The 21,227-nt window shown below is 39.9% G+C and overlaps 1 protein-coding gene and 2 pseudogenes across 2 annotated transcripts in view; 2 read left to right on the top strand and 1 right to left on the bottom strand.

The window, feature by feature from the left end:
- The window catches only part of EXD2 (exonuclease 3'-5' domain containing 2), a 46,137-nt gene that overhangs the window by 11,004 nt on the left and 13,906 nt on the right, over positions 1-21,227 (bottom strand). For both annotated transcript variants that reach the window (XM_090272080.1, XM_090272081.1), the window contains 2 exons: positions 6,490-6,746; positions 155-281 (listed from right to left, as the gene is read on the bottom strand). In XM_090272080.1, coding sequence (XP_090128206.1) covers positions 155-281; positions 6,490-6,746 — 384 coding nt within the window. The remainder of the gene's footprint in view (positions 1-154; positions 282-6,489; positions 6,747-21,227) is intronic.
- Positions 14,125-15,710, top strand: LOC150016968 (triosephosphate isomerase-like; annotated as a pseudogene).
- On the top strand, positions 19,035-20,591 carry LOC150016967 (RNA-binding protein FUS pseudogene; annotated as a pseudogene).

Below are 21,227 nucleotides of genomic sequence, written 5' to 3'. Positions count from 1 at the left end.
TAGACCAGTTATCTTGGGTATCATCAGACAAGGCAACTATTTTAAGGCATTTCTGCCCAATACTTACATCTTATCTGAGGATTAGAATTTTAAAAACAATTACAGTTCACAAGTAATGACTCTTCCATTATTCAGCCACTCTGATAAGAAGTACCTGGTTTTCTGTAAGATCCTCAGCATCCCAGTTGCTGCAACGAAGTACAAGGGACTTGTCCAAGGGAAAGTTCAAAACAGTCTCTGCGAGTGATTTCAGGCTAAGCCCATTAGAGAGCAAATTGGTTCTACAAAAAGTGAATGAAATCATGTATCAAAACAGGCAAATTAAAAAAACATAAATAAATGGCCAATAAACAGATAACAAATATTTAATCTTACTAGACATTGAATAAGATAAAATTAAAATTATACACAATTTTTTAAATTTATTAGATTGTAAAGAGTTATTTAACATAACTATATTTAGCATTGGTGGAGCATGAAGAATCAGTCTAACCTAAAATTTGTTAACTTTACATTTCTACAATCTTTATGAAAAACATTTTAACAATAAATAACAATGAAAATATTGAACATGAAAATTCTGATTCCTGGTCAGGTAGCTCAGTTGGTTAGAGCATCATCCCAACAGGCCAAGGTTGTGGGTTCCATCCCTAGTCAGAGCACATACAAAAAGCAACCAATGAATGAATAAATAAGTGGAACAAGAACCTTGGATGGTATGGCTCAGTGGATTGAGTGTTGTCCTGTGAACCAAAGGGCTGCTGGTTCAATTCCCAGTCAGGGCACATGCCTGGGTTGCAGGCCAGGCCCCCAATTGGGGCAACCACACATTGACATTTCTCTTCCTTTCTTTTCTCCCTCCTTTCCCCTCTCTCTAATAGTAAATAAATGAAATCTTTTTTAAAAAGGCATCACTGTAAAAAAAAATAAGTGGAGCAACAAATTGATTTCTGATGTCTGGTCGTCTGTTTCTCCCTTCCCCTCTCTCTAAAATTAATTAATTAAAACAAATTTTTTTTTACAAAGGGCCCTGGCCAGTTTGGCCCAGTTGGCTGGGAGATCATCTCATAGACTGAAAGGTCACAGGTTCGATTCCTGGTCAGGGCACATCCCTAGGTTGCAGGTTTGATCCCCAGTCGGGGCAAGTATGAGAGGAAACTGATCAATGTTTTTCTCCCTCTGTCTTTTCCTCCCTTCCCTTCTCACTAAAATCAATAAGCATGTCCTTAGGTGAGGATAAAAAAAAAAAAATTATGATTCAACAATTCTACTTTTAGAAATTCAGTCTAAGGACAAATGTACTTAAAATAGCCCTCAATACAGCACTATTTAGAGTAGCAAAGATTTGAAAACAACTGAACTGTCCATCAACAGAAGACTGGTTAAATATCCATGTAATGAAATTCTATACATCTGTTGAAAATAAGGATGTGGGTCTGTCTATATTGATGTGAAAAGATGTCCATGAATATTAGTTAAGTAAAAAAAGAATGTGAAGGAAAATGTATGTTATGGTCCCTTTATGTTAATATATATACTATATAATAAATGTATGTGATTTTAGGGGTGTGATCACAGAGAGAGGAAACACAAAGAGATAACTAGAAAGAAATTAATCAAATGTTAGTGATATTATCTCTGGTTGTGGGATTTGGGATGATTACATATCCTCTTTATATTTTTCTGTGTTTGAATTGGCTACTGTTTGTGTATTTTCAAATTTGAAAAAATGATAAGGCTTTTTTCACTGAGGGGGTGAAAATACAATAAAATCGAGTAACCTTTCTGTGCTTCAAACACTTCCTGGTTAAAATAGCTGCAGGGTGGTAAAACAAAAATTAATTTGTTCCAGGATTGGAGATTCCAAACAAGAAGTAACTGTGAAATTAAGAACATGTCGGTCTACAAAAGTGGAGCTTGATTTCTGGTTATGAAGTATGAGACCAAAAATTTTAGAGCAGGAAGCTTGGAAGTGGAGGTTCATGTCAGTGTTAAAACATGCAGGATTCCCTCAGGTACTGTAGGAAATGAAACCATTAAAATGATGAAGAAAAAGAAGTTTTTCCTTAAAAAAAAAAAAAAGCAATAAATTGATGGATTTTATCACCCCCCAAGAGAAGTACTGATTAAAAAGTTAAAAAAAGGTCCAGACACACGTAGGTAAAATACATAAGGTCTTGGATCAATTAATAGAATTTAAGGATTTGGGAGAGACATAACACTTTCTTTTGTTTATTGGCAATTATAAAAGCAATAAATGCTTATTATTAAAAATTCAGGCAACAGAGCAGTACAATGGGGGATAGGTAAAAGCCCTCCACCCCACACTTCCACTCCTCAGGAATATGACTCTTAACAGGGTGTTGTGGCTCCCACCAGACTTTTTCTATGCACAGTAAACCGAAGAGATAATTAGGTGGAGAGATAGTTACAGTTTTATGGTATTTGTTTTGTTTCTTGTCCTGCAACTTGCTCTGTCACTCAATGTATCAGAGACTTCCTTCCATGACATAAAATACAAATGTAATCATTATCCTCACTGAAGGTACTTAAGAAGTACTTAATTCTTAGATATTTATTTCTATTTAGGTCATTAGTCTTTTTTAAAACATCATATTTGGGCCCTAACCCACGTGGCTCAGTTGGTTGAGCATCGTCCTGCAAAGTGGAAGGTTGCCAGTTCAATCCCTGGTCAGGGCACATGCCTGGGCTGCAGGCCTGATCCCCAGTTGGGGTGGGTGCAAGAGGCAATCGATTGATGTTTCTCTCACACATCGTTGTTTCTCTCCCTCTCTTTCTCCCTCCCTTCCCCTCTCTCTAAAAACAAATAAATGTCGTATTTGGGAAGGTTTCACATATTTTTTTTTTTTGAGGTTATTTGGGGTTTTTTTTGTTTTCTTTTGTTTTGTTTATTTATTTATTTTTAGAGAGAGGGGAAAGGAGAGAGGGAGAGAAACATCACTGTGTGGTTGCCTCTCACTTGTACCCCCAACTGGGGACCTGACGTGCAACCTAATCATGTGCCCTGACTGGGAATCGAACCTGCGACACTTGGCTCGCAGGCCGACGCTCAATCCACTGAGCCACAGCAGCCAGGGCTTCACATTTCTTGAGGATGAATGAAAAACAAGATGTCACCTTTGCCACTTCAGAGTTTCACTAGGAAAGATTCCAAAATCATATACTACGGTCTCTATAATAAATTATCTTCGGTTAATATACAATAAAAATATAAAGAGTTATGAAGAAAAAAAGACAGCATTACCAAAAAAAAGTGCTACCCTCTGAAGTCAACTAAAGGTAACAACTACTTATGTTAATAGTGCTAAGTATAATTCTTGCACTAGAATGTCACTTTTTTTTTAATGCATGCATGCCCCCAATGAGGGACCTGGCCCAGAACCTAGGTATGTGCCCTGACCAGGAACCGAACTGGTGACCTTTAGGTTCACATGCAACCCAGTGAGCCACACCAGCTAGGTTTAGAATGTCACATTTTTATACTATAGTGTCAAAATTTTTTATTTTTTTACTACTAAAGTGCTCAATAACTTTTAAATTTTAATGAAATTTCATTAACACTGAAAGGTCTGATAAATGCTTCGTTTTTACTTCTAGGAAAGTTCATGACCAAATTCTTATTCTGACACTTGGCCATTCTGCATATAGTCAAACAGAATTCAGACCACCATTAATTTCTATATAGTCATAGAGAGGACTGTAATTGCATAGAAAAACAAACCAATCATATAATGATACTACAAAGATTGGGGGTGACAGTGATGGTAATAGTTAAAATTTGCATAGTATTCTCTATATTTCCAACACTATTTCTAAGTTCTTTACATAGTTTATCTCATTTAATCCACACATCAGTCCTCTGAGGTGGGAACTTTATTACTTCTACTTCACAGACGAGGGAACAGAGGAATAGTGAGGTTCGGTAACTTGATAAAGGTCACACAGCTGATAAGTGGAGGCGCTAGGACTCTGACCCACACACTCTGCTCTGGAGTCAACTCTTTGCCACTGTACACGCCACCTCTAGCAATAGAGCAACAGTGTGTCCCTCCAGGGAAACAGGGCCAAAGGGAGGAGGGCCTGATGAAAGGCAGCTTTTGCTGTTACATTCCAAATATTTTCACAGAGTTCAAAAATTTTTACAGCGAACAGTTTAATGTACTACTTGGAAAAAAATTGATCCTTATTTATAAGAATTTTATTTACATAAGCCAAACTACAAAGGTAAAATAAAATTTCATTTTATACTAAAAAATTATGATCAGCATAGATTTTAATCAGGCGTTCTTTTAGTTTATCAAATCCTCCAAATTTTTTTTTAAGCCTCACCCGAGGATATGCCTTTAGAGAGGAAGGGAGAGAGAGATCCTCATGTGAGAGAGAAACATTCATCAGTTGCCACCCATACGCACCCCAACCAATGACCAAACCCACAACCTAGGTATGTGCCCTGACCAGGAGTTAAACACCCAACCTTTAGGTATATAGGACGATGCTCCAACCAACTGAGCCATGGGGCCAGGACTACACCTTTTTTTTTATTATTATTGATTTTAGAGAGAGAAAGAGAAGAAGAAAGATCGAAAGAGAAACATCAATTTGTTGCTCCTCTTATTTATTTATTCATTGGTTGATTCTTGTATGTGCTCTGACCAAGAATCGAACCAGCAACCTTGGTGTATTGGGATGATGCTCTAACCAACTGAGCTACCTGGCCAGGGCCACAAATCCTTCAAACTTTTAATGTCAGTGTCATCTAAGGCAGGGAGTATGGCTGATTCAGTCCACATTATAAAAACAAGGACCTGCATACATCCAAGAAAAGGTAATTGCAACTCCCTAAAAAAATTTAGAATAGAATTTCCATAGAAATAGAATTCCAAGGGAAAGAAAAATCTCTTGTCCTCCTAGTAAAGGATTAAAGCTCCCATCATTTTGGCCTAAAGCAGGGTTTCCAAACTCGAATGCTTAAGGGTGAGTCGCAGTTACAATGAGAAAGGTAGGGACTAGGGCAAGTTGAATAGAGCAGGTTCATCTAAAGAGGACAGGGCTACCCAGCCAACTGCTGCCATCTGGAACTACTAACCTAGGATAATCAAATCATCAAATTTTTCAAGAGAAGCCAGAAATACAGATTTTTACATTAAATCTTCTATATTTAAACTAAAATTTCCAAAAATACCATATGGGGAAAACAAAAACAATCTGTGGCCCCTCATTTAGCCAGCGGGGCCATTAGTTTACAACCTGTAGCTTACAGAGACAGCATATTGAATATTTCATTTACAAAGACCAATTCAAGTCCTGGCTGGGTGGCTCAGTTAGTTGGCGCATCATCCCATACACAAAAAGGCTGTGTGTTCAATCCCTGGTCAGGGCACACATCTAGGTAGCGGATTCAATCCCTGGTCGGGGTGTGTATGGGAGGCAACTGATGGCTGTTTCTCTCTCATGTCAGTGCTTTTCTCTCTCTCTCCCTTCCTCTCTCTCTCAAATCAATAAACATATCCTTGGGTGAGAATTTTAAGAGAGAGAATATTTTTTAAAAATAAAAATAAAAAGACCAATTCTAGTTAGCTAGAGTTTTCTCAGGAGTTGGAATGTTTCGATAATGAGATACCATCTCATACGTGTCAGAACGGCCATCATCAATAAATCAACAAACAACAAGTGCTGGCGAGGATGTGGAGAAAGGGGACCCTAGTGCACTGCTGGTGGGAATGCAGACTGGTGCAGTCCCTGTGGAAAGCAGTATGGAGATACCTCAAAAAGGGATTTGCCTTTTGACCCAGCAATCCCACTTCTGGGAATATATCCAAAGGAACTAAAAACACTAATTCGAAAGAGCATAAGCACCCCTATGCTCATTGCAGCATTATTTACAATTGCCAAGCTATGAAAGCAGCCCAAGTATCCATCAATAGATGAGTGAATAAAACAACTATAGGACATTTACACAATGGAATTCTACTTGGCCATAAAAAAGAAGAAAATTTGCAACAATATGGATGGATGTGGAGAACATTATGCTAAGTGAAATAAGCCAGTCAGAGAAAGTCAAATACCATATGATTTCAGTTACATGTGGAATCCAATGAACTGAACTAACAAGCAAAACAGACAGACTCATAGATGGAGAGCAGATGACAGCTAGTGAGGGGGGCAGTTAGGGGGTGGAGGGACTGAGCAAAAGGGAAAAAGGACTCATGGACAAGGACAGCAGTGTGGTGATTGCTGGGGGGAGGGAGGTATAAGGGGACTAAATGGTAATGGAAAAAATACAATAAAGATTAAATTTAAAAAAAAAGAAGTTGTAATGTTCTTCACAAATTCAATATGCATCTCAGAAGCCTCTAGGCTTGTAGTGCATTTTAGATGCTTCATTATTGCATTTCATTAATCTACAAATCTTGCTGAAGTATGTGCTCCACAGCTACAGGAATCCCAGAGCATTCATACAAACCATACCTCTGCCTCACGGCCAGGTATCGGAGGTCCAGGCACCCCTTAACAACAAGGCTGTAATCCTGCAGAAGCTTGCTGGCATCTTCTGAACATCCTACTCCAACTTTTAAAATAGTGCCATCTGCCAAAATGTTCAATAATGTTTTTGGTAGTGTTTTTCCTCCACAGATCAGCTTGGGCAAGCGAACCAAGACACAGAAGCCACTTGGGGAGGCCATCTGAAGGAGTGACAGAGGACTGGCTTTGCCTTCCGAGTTCACCTGCAACAGAGGGAAAAACAGTGCCACAGTTCACACCCTAATACAGTACTAAGTACAACATGAAACTGGCAAAAAAAAGTCTAAGAGCTACATCCTTAACTGCCCAAAGCTGACTGGATTTTGGCTCAAATCTAAGGATTAGAATATACTAATAAATGCAATGGACTCTGTGAAGCAGCAACTTCAACAAAATTTACTGAGGCCCCAAACTCCAGAGGCTGAAATATGAGCAGCCCATAAATAGTGACCAGCTGACACAGAGGAGCACTAGGACACATACTGGCAGAGTCACGTGAAACATGCTGGTTTTGGCCCTGGCCAGGTCACTCAATTGTTTCTCTTTCTTACTTCCTCTCTCTCTAAATAAATAAATAAATAAATAAATAAAAATCAATAAACATATTCTCAGGTGAAAAAACATACTAGTTTTAAAAGGCTAACAAACAAACAAAAAAGGCTCAGGAGCAGAGTGCCAAATTATAAACATACTCTTTTCATTATCCAGACTCTCTAACATTACATGCTAGTGCAGTGGTTCTCAACCTTCCTAACGCCGCGACCCTTTAATACAGTTCCTCATGTTGTGGTGACCCCCAACCATAAAATTATTTTTGTTGCTACTTCATAACTGTAATTTTGCTACTGTTATGAATCATAATATAAATATCTGATATGCAGGATGTGTTTTCATTGTTACAAATTGAAAATAATTAAAGCATAGTGATTAGTCACAAAAACAATGTGTAATTATGTATGTGTTTTCCGATAGTATTAGGCGACCCCCGTGAAAGGGTTGTTTGACCCCCAAAGGAGTCACAACCACAGGTTGAAAACCACTGTGCTAGTGACTTGACACATTTACCTTATCACCTCTGCCTCAAGATCTTATTTTTGAAAAGGAAATACTAGTATAAATAAGTGGTACCTGTCATTATAATAAATCCTGGTAGTACAAAATGCCTTCTCAGCATTTTATGATCATAAATGTTGGTCACAAAAGAAAAAAATGTATACTGAGCATAAGCTAGGATCCTTGTATCTTAAGAGATGAAAATAACTTCATATATACACTGGTCTAGTTTTAATCTTTCTTTTTATTTAAAAAAAAAAATCCTCACCTGAGGATATGTTTATTGATTTTAGAGAGAAAGGAAGGGAGAGAAAGAGAAACATCAACATGAGAAAGAAACATGGGTTGGTTGCCTCCCCAACATGTCCTGACCAGGGATCAAACCCATGACCTAGGTGTGTGCCCTGACCGGAAATGAACCCACAACCTTTTGGTGTATGGGATGACACTCCAACCAACTGAGCTGCCCAGACAAGGCTAATTTTATTTTTCAATTACAATATTATTCTACATTAGTTTCAGGAGTATAGTTCTAATCTTTCTGTGGTATTATGTAAGTTGGAGAAAATGCTAAAAGCTAAGGGAGTTACTAGTTTGTTTGTTTTTTTCACATACAAAACTGGCATTAATTAAAGGTTCCCTATAAAGTACCCCAAAAATTCCAATCCTCATTTTCCAAAAGAGGAAATTTAAGGCCTACAGGTGAAGCAGTTTGCTGAAACATGAAGAGAGAATGGCAAAGTCATGAATAGGACCTAAGTTTCCTAATCTCTAGAACTACTAGTATTTCTCAACTAAGACTGATTTTGCGGACTGATTTTGCGGACAAAGACACACACCCACGCCCCACCCAGGACATTTGGCAATGTCTAGAGAAATTGTTGGTTGTCACAACTTGGGGGAGAGTGCACTGGTAACTAGTAGTTAGAGGCCAGAATGCTGATCAACACCCTACAATGTACAGGAGAGCTCCTCACAACAAAGAATCATCTGCCCAAAACATTAACAGTGGAGACCCGAGGCACTGTACTGGGTGCCACTGTGGACATACAGTTACAAAGACTACGATGAACACAAGTTTACGCCTTCAGAAATTGCATGTTAAAAACCAAAGGAGTGGTTCAAACAAAGTCTTACAAGTAATCAAGGAAGGGATATTTTATTGTTGAGGTGAACAATATCACAGAGAAGAAACAATCAGGATCTCAAAGAATTGTTGTTAAAAACAAAATTCAGGAAGGCCTTTGCCCTCAACTTCAACTTCAATGCTAAGTAAAACCATGGCTTAACTCACAAAAGCCTTGGATTTCCCTTCTCAGGCACTGCTTTATCGATAAGGGCAATTTCCATATCCTCGGAAGAGAGCATCCCAGTTTGATCTTTAATATGCCTACTTCTTGGGGCTCAGCCAGGGTCAAAAAGACCTACAAGACTGACTAATGGGTCCTGTTCTATAATAATTCATCTGGATGTAGCCAAATTGCCTTTTTTTATTGAGCAATTTCCTCTTTCTGTTATACCAGCTCTAAGAAAAAAGCTATAAATCTCCACTTCTAATATTTAGCCTGCTAATTTGACATAATACTCACTGCAAATCCCTAATGTTGAATCCCTGCACATCTTTTCTGCCAGGTTCCATTGTCTAAAATACATTAAGTAAATAACTAGATAGGTGGACTGTGCTTAAGATCCAATGTATTACTTTACGGACTTCTGGTCAAGATGGAGGGTAGATAGATATGCTTTGCCTCCTTGTGCAACCACAGAAAAAATTACGACCACATTTCAAAAACAAATAACAACCAGAACCATCAGGAAACTGAGCTATATGGAAGTCTGACAACCAAGGATTTAAAGAAGCCACATTCATCCAGACAGGTAGCAGGGGCAGAGTCGCAGAGACGAGGCTGCGAGGTGGTGTGGCTAGGACAAGCAGCGGCGGCGGCACACACAGTCCCACGTTCACGTGCAGTGCATAAAAATCAGGAGGGATAATCTGGGAGCAAGCAATCCCAGCTCCAGGCCAGACCGCACAGCCCAGCATTCTAGCATCAGGACGATAAACTCCCACTACCTCTAGCTGTAAAAACCAGTGGAGACTGGAGTGGCAGAAGAAACTGCTGGATTTTTGCCACTGAAAGGGTCAGAATGGTCTTAAAATATATGCAAACCCCAGGGCAGCAACTAGAATGGCGCCAATCGCATAGGGGAAGTGGGTGATGTGACTACAAACAGGGCAAGTGCCAGGAAAATAGCCAGAAGCCAAGCAGCGACATGGTCCTCTCTCTGAGCCCCCCACCACAAACAAAGCCAAAGGCAGTGAAGTGGTGGCCCTGCCCTATGAATTATCTAAGGCTCTGCCCCACACAATTTACAGGTACCTTTGCTATAAAGGCCAAGCTACTAAGACAGGGAGTCAAAGCAGCTCTACCTAATACATAGAAACACAGGAAGACTGTCAAATTGAGATGACAAAGAAATACGGCCCAAATAAAAGAACAGAACAAAACCCCAGAAAAAGAACTAAACGAAAGGAAGATAGCCAATCTAGCAGATGAAGAGTTCAAAACATAGGTGATAAGGGTGCTCGAGAATGCTTAAAGTAAAGAAAGAAAGAAAGAAAGAAAGAAAGAAAGAAAGAAAGAAAGAAAGAAAGAAAGAAAAGAAAAGGAAGAAGGAAGGAAAGAAAGAAAGAAAGATTGCACAAAGAGAAATAAAGAAAAATATACAGGGAACTGACACTGAAGGAAAGGAAGCTGGGATTCAAACCAATGATTTGGAACAAAAGGAAGAAATAAACATTCAACCAGAACAAAATGAAATAAGAATGCAAAAAAAATGAGAGGCTTAGGAACCTCTGGGACAACTTTAAATGTGCCAACAACCGAATCGTAGGGATACCAAAAGGAGAAGAGGAAGAGCAAGAAATTGAAAACATATTTTAAAAAATAATGAAAGAAAACTTCCCTAATTTGGTGAAGGAAATAGGCATACAAGTCCAGGAAGCACAGAGTCCCAAATAAATTGGACCCAAAGAGAACCACACCAAGACACATCATAATTAAAATGCCAAAGGTTAAAGATAAGAGAATCTTAAAAGCAGCAAGAGAAAAGCAGAATTACCTACAGAGGAGTTCCCATTAAGACTACCAGCTGATTCCTCAAAAGAAACTCTGCAGGCAAGAAGCGGCTGGAAAGAAGTATTCAAAGTGATGAAAAGCAAGGACCTATATATAACCTAGATTACTTTATTCAGCAAAGCTATCATTTAGAATGGAAGAGCAGATAAAGTACTTCCCAGACAAGGTAAGGCTTAAGGAATTCATCATCAGCAAGCAATTACTACATGAAATGTTAAAGGGACTTATTTAAGAAAAAGATCAAAACTATGAAGATTAAAATGGCAACAAACTCACAACTTATCAACAACTAAATCTAAAAAACAAAAACAAAACCAAACTAAGCAAATAACCAGAACAGAAACAGAACCAAAGGTATGAAGATTATTTGAAGGGTTATCAGCTGGGAGGTGGAAATGGGAGAATGGAGGAAAAGATACAGGAATTAAGCATAATTGGTAGGAACCAAATAGACAGGGGGATATTAAGAATAGTATAAAGAAAGGAAGAAGTCAGCCCTGGCTAGTGTGACTCAGTGGATTGAGCACCAGCCTGCGGACCAAAGGACTGCCAGTTAGATTCCCAGTCAGGGCACATGCCTAGGTTGTGGGCCAGGTCCCCAGTTGGGGTGCTCAAGAGGCAACCACACATTGATGTTTCCCTCTCTTTCTCCCTCCCCTCCCCTCTCTCTAAATAAACAAATAAATAAGTAAACAACACACAAATCTTAAAAAAAGAAAGAAAGGAAGGAAGGAAGGAAGGAAGAAGCCAAAGAACTTACACAATCCATGGACATGAACTAAGGCAGGGGGTTGCTAGAGGGAAGCAGTGTACCAGGTGGAACAGGGCAAAGGGGGAAAACTCGGGACAACTGTAACAGCATAATCAATAAAATATACTTAAAAAAAAGATTCAATGTATTACAATTAAAGTTCTCTCACTAGAAATCCAAATGTTTATGATTCCAATAGGTACCCAATTTATACTAAATGTATAATTGAAAGAATAATGACTCTAGCAGAGTCCACTTAGCTTAATTAACAAGATATCTAGTTTTTATTTCTCACATAACTACCCCTTTTGCTTTCTAACATCCTTTTGTCTTGTTATCACTTTCTACTCATGGAAAACAACAGAACTCTTAATGGGAAAAGATATGACATATTTTAACTTAATTAGCACTATTTAATGTGATAGTCTATTTCTTTAATTGGTCAAGTCATAAAAAAATGTGTGGGACATTAACATATATGCATATGTATTTATTAATTATATACATGTAGTAGTAATGTATTACAGACATTACATTATTATATATAGACAAAAGTGAAAAAAATTTTGTTTTTTTAAAGATTTTATTTACTTACCTTTTAGAGAGGGAGGGGAATGGAGGGAGAAAGAGAGGGAGAGAAGCATCGATGTGTGAGATACAATGATTGATTGTCTCTCCCATGCCCCCAACTGGGACTTGCCCCACAACCCAGGCATGTTCTGGGATTCGAACCAGTGACCTTTTGATTTACAGGCCGGCACTCAATCCACTGAGCTATACCAGCCAGGGCAAAAATAAAAGTTTTTAATGAATGATGCCATCAATCATAAACAAAATTTTTAACACTTTTTTCCCATATTTCAGTGATTCACTTAAGAGAGCACTGGTTTAGAAATCCTCTTTCCTGAGGGTCAGTGGATAATCCATTTTTCTTCAGGATTCTTTTCTTTTTTTTTTAATGAAGCACTGCAGCATTGGCTGGGTGACTCAGCTGGTTGGCATAGAGTCCTGGACACCAAAATTTTACGGGTTCAATTCCCAGACAGGACACATACCCAGGTTTCGGTTTTGGGGCATGTATGGGAGGCAACTGATTGATGTTTCTCTCTCACATCAATGTCCTGTGTCTCTCTCTCTCTCTCTCTCACTCCTTTCCTCTCTAAAATCAATAAACATATCTTCAGGTGAGGATTTAAAATAAATTAAATAAAGCACTACATATTTATTGCAAAAAAATACAATTATACAAATAAAAAACTTATCCAAACTTCACAACGCAGTAATAACAACCACTGTTATTTATGATATTTTTTTCTTCCAGACTTTTTCTCTTCGCATTTAAAAGTACTTTTACTTTTAACATATTTGTGATTATATATTATGTAGCATTTTAATTTTATGTTATTGTTATGTTTTTATATATGTGATACATCGAAATAATATAATGATTTGTATATAACTTATAAAGCATAAATAATATAACACCTGTGAAATTACTCTAACCTTTATGCAAAAAAAAATTTTTTTTTACTCCTCACCTGAGGACATTTTTCATTGCTTTTAGAGAGGAAGAGAGAGATACACTGATGCCAGAGAGAAGCACTGATTGGTTGTCTTCCCCTACAACTGAGGATTGAACCCACAACCAAGGTATGTGCCCTGACCTGGAATTGAACCCACAACCCTTTGGAGCAAGTCTCCAACCAACTGAATCACATGGTCCAGTGCTATGCAGTGTTAAAAGTCCAGAGCTGATAAATTTCTGGGAAAGCCAGTGATTCTTTAAATAACCCCACGATGACAGCACAGAGTAAAGGCTGATCTGGTACCATGTTCTGGGCTGGAATAGGTTAACTAATGAGCATCCCTAGTCTGTGGCATTTATATATCAGTTAAATTTAGACAAGGGCTCTGAGACAGGAATGAGCTTGTCCTGTTCAAGTGACAGAATGAAGGTCCAATGAGGCTGGAAACTAATGAGAAGATGGGAAGAGACTATAAGGAGAAAAATTCAGATGTTGAGAGAGGCCAGAGCATATAAATCCTTAAGAGCATGTAAATAATTAAGACATCTTGATTTTATTTGAAGCCATGGAAGGGTTTTAAGCAGAGGACTGACATGATCTGATTTGCATTTTTAAGATATCACTTTGGTATGGAGAAGGGGTTGTAGGGACACAAGAGTCCAAGAAGGGAGGCCAGTCAGGAGGCTATTGCAAAGATTCAAATGAGAGATACTTGAGGCTTGGACTAGGGAGGAAGTAGAGGAGATACAGAGTAGATGAATGCAAAATTTGTTCTAGAGATTGCACTGGTAATACTTCCTAAATGGGAAGGGAAGCGTTAACAGTGAGGAAAGGAAATAGACCTTGGGCAAGCCTGGAGCCTGGGCACGCAGCAGGATGCTCTTGGGAAAATGACCTTCACTTCATACAACATTTATTGCACCAATTATTTGTACCTGTTAAATGAGGAAGTCTGTAACCAGATACTCCAGAAAAATATCAGGCATGAGTCAGGGAGCAGGAACATATTTAACATCTCCATCCTCACATCCCCAGAAGAAGGGCAAAATGATAGCTGCCAAAACATGGCAGAATCCCTATTTTGTACAGGTGATTTATCCAGTTGTACATCATGGGTAATTCAGGGGGATCTAGAAACCCATACCTCTATCTGGTAGCATGCTGTGTTATTTCCTGGTTTCTATAAACATTTCTTTGAATTTCTATATATTTTGCCATTAAAGTAACATAACATACTATTATATAACTGCCTGTTTGTGTCTTGACTTTCAATCATATCACTTTTGTTGGAAAACCCTTATGGCAAGAATGTATCCCTGGTTTTAATCTTAAAGGTGGAGAAGACTAGGGATAATAAGTTTGAGAAGAAAAATCAAGAGTTCTTCTAGGAATATGTCAGGTTTGAGATGACTATTTAGACATTCAAGGTAAAATGTAAAGGAGACAGGCAGATATAGCCAATAAAAGGCTGGAGATTACAAAAGATTAAAAATAGAACTATCTGACAACCCAGCAATTCCACTTCTGGGTATTTATCCAAAGAAAACGAAAACACTAATTTGAAGATATAGACCTATGCATCACTGTTTATTGCAGCATTATTCACAATAGCCAAGATATAGAAGCAAGTTGTCCATTGATAGATGACTGTTTAAAGATGTGATAGATGTGTGTGTGTGATACACATACACACACACACAATGGACTCAGCAATAAAAAAGATTGACATCTTGCCATTTGTGACAGTATAGATGAACCTAAAGGGTATTAATGCTAAGTAAAGTCTGACAGAGAAAGACAAATACTGTTTGATTTCACGTCATGTGTAAGTTAAACAAAAAACAAACAAAACAAAAACAGACTCACAGATACAGCGAACAAACTGATAAGGTGATCCTGACCTTCAGTGCTTTGGCTCCAGTGCCATAGCGCCCTCCAAGAGGTGTCTTTTTGTTTGGGGGGCGGGGCGGGGGGGCTGACTGGAAAATAAATGATGAGCGGAAGACAAGCATAGGAGAACTCAGCAACACCCTAAACGTGGCCAAGTTGCCAGCCGACACCAAGGTGGTTTGTGCACCCCACCACCACCTACACTGACTTCCCCAGGCAGAGGATAGATCCCAAGATTGCTGTGGCTGCCAAGAACTGCTATTAAGTGACTAATGGGGCCTTTACTGGGGAGATCAGCACAGGCATAATCAAAGGCCATGGAGCCACATGGGTAGTCCTGGGGCACTCAGAGAGAAGGCCAATCTTTGGGGAGTCAGATGAGCTGACTGGGCAGAAAGTGGCCCATGTCCTGGCCAAGGGACTTGGTGTGATCACCTGCATTGGGGAGAAGCTAGATGAGAAGGAAGCTGGCATCATTGAGAAGGTCATCTTCAAGCAAACCAAGGTCAGAGCAGATAACGAGAAGCACTGGAGCAAGGTTGTTCTGGCCTATGAGCCTGTGTGCGCCACTGGTACAGGCAAGACTGCAACACCCCAACAGGCCCAGGGAGTACGCAAAAAGCACTGGGGATGGCTTAAGTCTAACGTCTCTGATGCCGTGGCTCAGAACACCCGCATCATTTAGGAGGTTCTGTGACTGGGGCAACCTGCAAGGAGATGGCAAGCCAGCCTGATGTAGATGCCTTTCTCATGGGTGGTGTGTCCCTCAAGCCTGAATTCGTGGACATCATCAATGCCGAACAATAAGCCCCATCCATCTCCTCTACCCTTCCTGCCATTCCAAGGGCTACAAAGCTCAGAAGCCCAGTAACTGCTCCCCACCCAATACACACACATATGCTTCTGATGGTATCACCTGCCCCTTCTCGTGGCCTAATCCAAACTGTACTTCTCCTTTACCATTTACACATTACCTTGTAATGCTTGGGACAAGGCTGATCCCTTCACCACTTACTATAAAAATTGGAACAAAGTATGTCACCAAGGTGGCTCCTCCTTGGCTGAGAGGTGGAAGGGCTGGAATTTGCTCATGAGTCCCCTCAGTCCCTAGTGGGGGCAGGAAAGGGAAGCCATCTTCCTCTTCCATCTCACACCATGGGGGAGGGCTGGGAGAGGGCCCTGTCCTCCCCGCAGAGGCTAGGGGTTCTGTTCTCACCCCTGGTGCCAATGCCTGTGTGTGTTGTATATGTGAGCAGTCCCACTTGGGGTGGGGGGAGAGAAAAACACTTGGCACTAAAAACAAAAACAAAGAAAGCCCTGATGATTGCCAGAGGCAGGAGGGGTGGGAGGATGGATGAAAAAGGTAAAGAGGAATAAGAGGCACAAAATTTCAGTTATAAAATTAATAAGCCACAGAGATGTAGTATACAGCATAGGGAATATAATCAATAATATAATAACTTTGCATGGTGACAGTGTAAGGTACAGAATAGTATGCCAACTATACTTTAACTAAAACGTTTTAAAAATAGTGAAAGGTTGCTGGTTTGATTCCCAGTCAGGGCACATGTAGTGTGTATGCCCCCGCAGTGTGTATGGAAGGCAACCAATCAATGTTTCTCTCTTACATCGATGTTTCTGGCCCTCTCTTTCTCCCTCCTTTCCCCTTTCTCTGAAATAAAAAATAAAATTAAATATATATTTCTTAAGTGTAAAAAATAATCAGTTCTCAAAAAAGAATAGATGAGATCACTTAGACAAATAATGTAGATTAAAGGATATAAATTAGTGGTCCATGGACACATCTGCTAACACAGAGACATGTTTAATTTTTTTTTTTTTGTCTCCACATATTTAAAAACTTGTGCCAGAATTTTAAAATTAGTGGAGTTCACATTTTTAAAAATCTATATTCCAAGTTTCTCTTTAAAGAATTGAACAATCTGGCAACACCTGGCTTGAACTGCATAGTAGCTTCACCATAATGTCTTCTCAACACTGAAGCAAACAGTCACTTTCCATTTATCATTGTATTTGAATACCGCCATTTTTCTAATACAAAGAAGTATTTTTCAGAATCCGTGTCTCTCTCAAAACTAGGAAAATGAAAGACAGGCCATAGAGACCTTGTGTTTAAAGAAAAAAAAGGGAGGAAGCATATTTCTTTGAAATTTAAGAACATTCCTATGCATCCAAAATACAATAACTCTACATCATTCATTTGCATGTCCTGTCTGGAGTTTGTAGGCATCTGAGTTTGCAAACCCTGGGGTGGACAGAGAAGAGACCAAGCCTGAGCCATGTCAATATTTAGATGTCAGGTAGAAGGGAGATTAGAAAAGGAGAGGAAAGAACAGTAAGATAAGAAACAGGAGAGTGTGAAGGCATGAGAGCTCAGAAGAGAATGTCTTGTGTAGGAGTTGTGCAGATGTTTTTAAGAACTAGAATACAGAGCCCAAATAAGTGTCCACTGGATCAGAAAACAAGAAAGCCATCACTTGATCAGTTTCAGTGGAGTAATATGGTAGGATGTCATTAAAGCAGGCTGAAGAATAAACAAAGAACAGCAAATTATGCCCAAGAGACTAGAAGACCAGAGAAAGAGCAGAAATCAATTAAATAGAACATATGCAATAAAGAAGATCAACAAAGCCAAAAGTTGATTCTTTGAAAATACTAATAAAGTTGATAAACCCACAGAAAGAGTAATAAAGAAATAAAAGAGAAGCACAAATAAGCAAGAATGTCAAAAACGTCAAGAATGAAAAAGAAGCCACCCCTACATAATCATTAGACAGGGGGAAAAACTGGCAGTAGATATTATAAACAAGTTTATGCCTGTAATTTAAAATTTTGATAAGACAAGTTCAGATGAAAAATATAATTTATCAAAACAGACATGAAGAAATAAAAAATATGAATAGCCTGAAACTATTTTTAAAATTGTATCCATAATCTAACAACTTCCTTTAAAAGCAGACTCCAGATGGCTTCACTAGTAGATTCTAATCAAACATTTAAGGAAAAGAAAATTATAACCTTACGTATCTTCCAGAGAACACAAACATAAGGAACAGCCCTAACTCGTACGAGGCCAGAATAACTTTTTCATCTAACTTTGACAAGGTCATTTCTAGAAAGAAAAATGATAAGCCAATATCACTCACAAACATAGGTTTTTAAAAAATTATCTAAAAATTATTAGCAAAATGAATTCAACAGTGTATGAAAAGAATAAAACATCATGGCCAAGTTAGAATTATTCCAGGAATTCAAAAATCAATGTATTTCACAGCAACAGAATAAAAGAGAAAAACTGCAGTCATCTCTAGAAATGCAGAAAAAGCACTTGATAAAATTCAACCATCTGTGATGTGTGTGTGTGTGTATATATATATATATATATATATATTTATTTATTTATTTATTTATTTAAAATCTCAACAAATCAAGAATAGAACTGAATGTATTTAATCTAGTAAAGGGATTTACAAACAAACCTATTTCAGATACATTTAATACAAAAATGTTGAAAGCTGTCATTTTGAGATAGGGAATGAGGCAAGGATGCTTACTATCACCACTTCTACTGAGCATGATATTGTGATCCTAGCCAGTACATCAAGGCAAGAAAAGAAATAAAAAGTGTAAGGACTGGAAGGACATAAAATTGTTATAGCACAGATGATATAATAGTGCACACAGAAATCCAAAAGAAGTGAGTTTAGTAAGGTTTCTTAATATAAGAGAAATCTATAAAAATCAATTACATTTCAGCCCTGGTTGGTGTGGCTCAGTGGACTAAGCGCCAGCCTGAGAACCAAAAGGTCGCAGGTTCAATTCCTAGTCAGGGCACATGCTTGGGTTGCAGACCAGATCCCAGTTGGGGGTGTGAGAGAGGCAACCAATCAATGTTTCTCTCCCTCTCTCCCTCCCTTCCCCTCTCTTTAAATAAATAAATAAATAAATACAATCTTTAAAAAAAAAGGAAAGAAAAAATCAATTACATTTCTATATACCAGAAAGTTTTAATTTATACTATAATAAAAATATCAGCTCAGTCCTCGTGACGCTGGTGCTCTGTGGTGTTGGAATATTGTTGCCTGTCGGCCTGTGTTGGCATGTGCCGACATGGCCTCAAACTATACCCAACAAGCAACCCAAAGCTATGGGGCCTGCCCTAACCAGCCCGGGCAGGGTTATTCCCAGCAGAGCAATCAGCCCTATGGACAGCAGAGTTATGGTGGCTACAGCCAGTCAGGGGACACTTCAGGCTACGGCCAGAGCACCTACAGTTTATATGGACAGACTGAGGCTATGACACTCAAGTTGGCTCCCCAGGGATATGGCTCAAGTGGAGGCTAGGGCGGTGGCCAGAGTTCTCAGGTGTCTTATGGGCAGCAGTCCTACCCCGCAAATGGCCAGCAGCCCGCTCCTAGCAGCACCTCGGGAAGTTACGGGGGCAGGTCTCAGAGCAGCAACTAGGGACAGCCCCAGAGTCGGGGCTGTGGTCAGCACAGGAGCCTAGCTGTAGACAGCAGCAAAGCGCCTATCGTCCTGCTCAGGGCTACAGACAGCAGATACAGTAGCAGCGGAGGTGGCAGAGGGGGTGGTGGAAGTAACTATGGACAAGATCAGTCCTCCATGAGTGGCGGTGGTTATGGTTAATCAGAGTCAGAGTGGTGGTGGTGGCCATGGATATGGGGGAGGCAAGCAGGACCGTGGGGGATGAGGCCTGGTGGTAGCTGTGGTTACAACCACAGCAGTAGTGGCTATGAACCCAGAGGTCACAGAGGTGGCTGTGGAGCCAGAGGTGGCATGGGAGGACATGACTGTGGTGGCTTCATTAAATTTGGTGACCCTCAAGACCAAGGATTACATCATGACTCTGAACAGGATAACCCAGACAACAACATCTTGTAAGGCCTGGGCAAGAATGTTAGAACTGAGTCTGTGGCTGATTACTTCAAGCAGATTGGTATTATAAAGACAAATAAGAAAACAGGACAGCCCGTGATTAATCTGTACACAGACAGGGATACAGGCAAGCTGAAGGGAGAGGCAACGGTATCATTTGATGACTCACCTTCTGCTAAAGCACCTATTGATTAGTTTGATGACAAAGAATTCTCTGGGAACCCTATTAGGGTCTCATTTGCTACTCAGTGAGCAGATTTTAATTGAGGTGGTGGCAGTGGTCCTGGAGGCCGAGAGCAAGGAGAACCCAAGGGCTGCAGAGGCTGGGGAGGTAGTGGCAGTGGTGGTGGTGGCCAGGGAGGATTCCCAGTGGAGATGGTGGTGGTGGAGGACAGCACTGAGCTAGGGACTGGCAGGGTCCTAATCCTACATGTGAGAACATGAACTTCTCTTGGACGAATGAATACAACCAGTGTATGGCCCTAAGCCAGAAGGCCCAGGAGGGGCCCTGGGAGGCTCTAATATGGAGGCAACTGTGGAGATGCTAGTCGTGGTGGAAGAGGCTATAATGAGGACAGCTACCAAGGATTAGGCAGGGAACATGGGGGCTTCCAAGGGGGCTGCGGTGGTGGGGACAGAGGTGGCTTTGGCCCTGGCAAAATGGCCTCCAGGGGTGACCACAGACAGGACTGCAGGCAGATGCTATATCAGCCTGTGAGGTTCTGGAACAGGTTTTCTTTTGTCCCCAGTGCTATCGTCATTATTTTGTAACCTTCCAACTTCTGATCATCCACAAGCTTTTCTGTGTCAGACTATGAATTTGCAACCGTATATCTGGGTCCCGTTAAAAACTATCATTTTAGTTTTAAAAAAAGAATAAAATAAAAAAAAGATACTATAAATGCATTATTTAGAGACATTAAAGATCTAAATTAATATTCTTAGATTAAAAAACCCGATATTACGAAGAAGTCAATTCCCCACTGATTTACTGTTCTAATGCAATATGCAAATTAAAACCACAATGAACTACTGCTACAGACGCATCAGGATGACTAAAATTTCAAAATCTGACAGTACCAAATATTGATGAGGATGTAAGACAAAGCAATGTTCATATAGTCTTAGAGGGCGGTTAAATTAGAATCACTTCTGAAAAACAGCTGGACAAGCCGCACGCCTGACCCTCTCTGGGGGCGGAAGGGCCGTGCCCTGGCCTGGTTGGGTTCAGGGCCGCAGCAAGAGCAGCACAAGCAGAGCCTGCAGATGCACCCAGAGGCCCCTGCTGTCCTCTGGGGAGATAAAAGTGGGTCCCTCCCTGAGAGAGAGGGGAAGACTTCCTGTCTGGCTCCCAACTCTGTTGCTGGGCCTCCTGCTTTACTGTAGCTCTTTCCTCTTCTGAACCCC

The sequence above is a fragment of the Furipterus horrens genome, unplaced genomic scaffold (genome assembly GCF_987537825.1).
Source record: "Furipterus horrens unplaced genomic scaffold, mFurHor1.1.pri manual_scaffold_3, whole genome shotgun sequence".
NCBI lineage: Eukaryota > Metazoa > Chordata > Mammalia > Chiroptera > Furipteridae > Furipterus > Furipterus horrens.
Note: the sequence above shows the minus strand (reverse complement) of the source record. Positions and strands in the feature narration are given on the sequence as shown.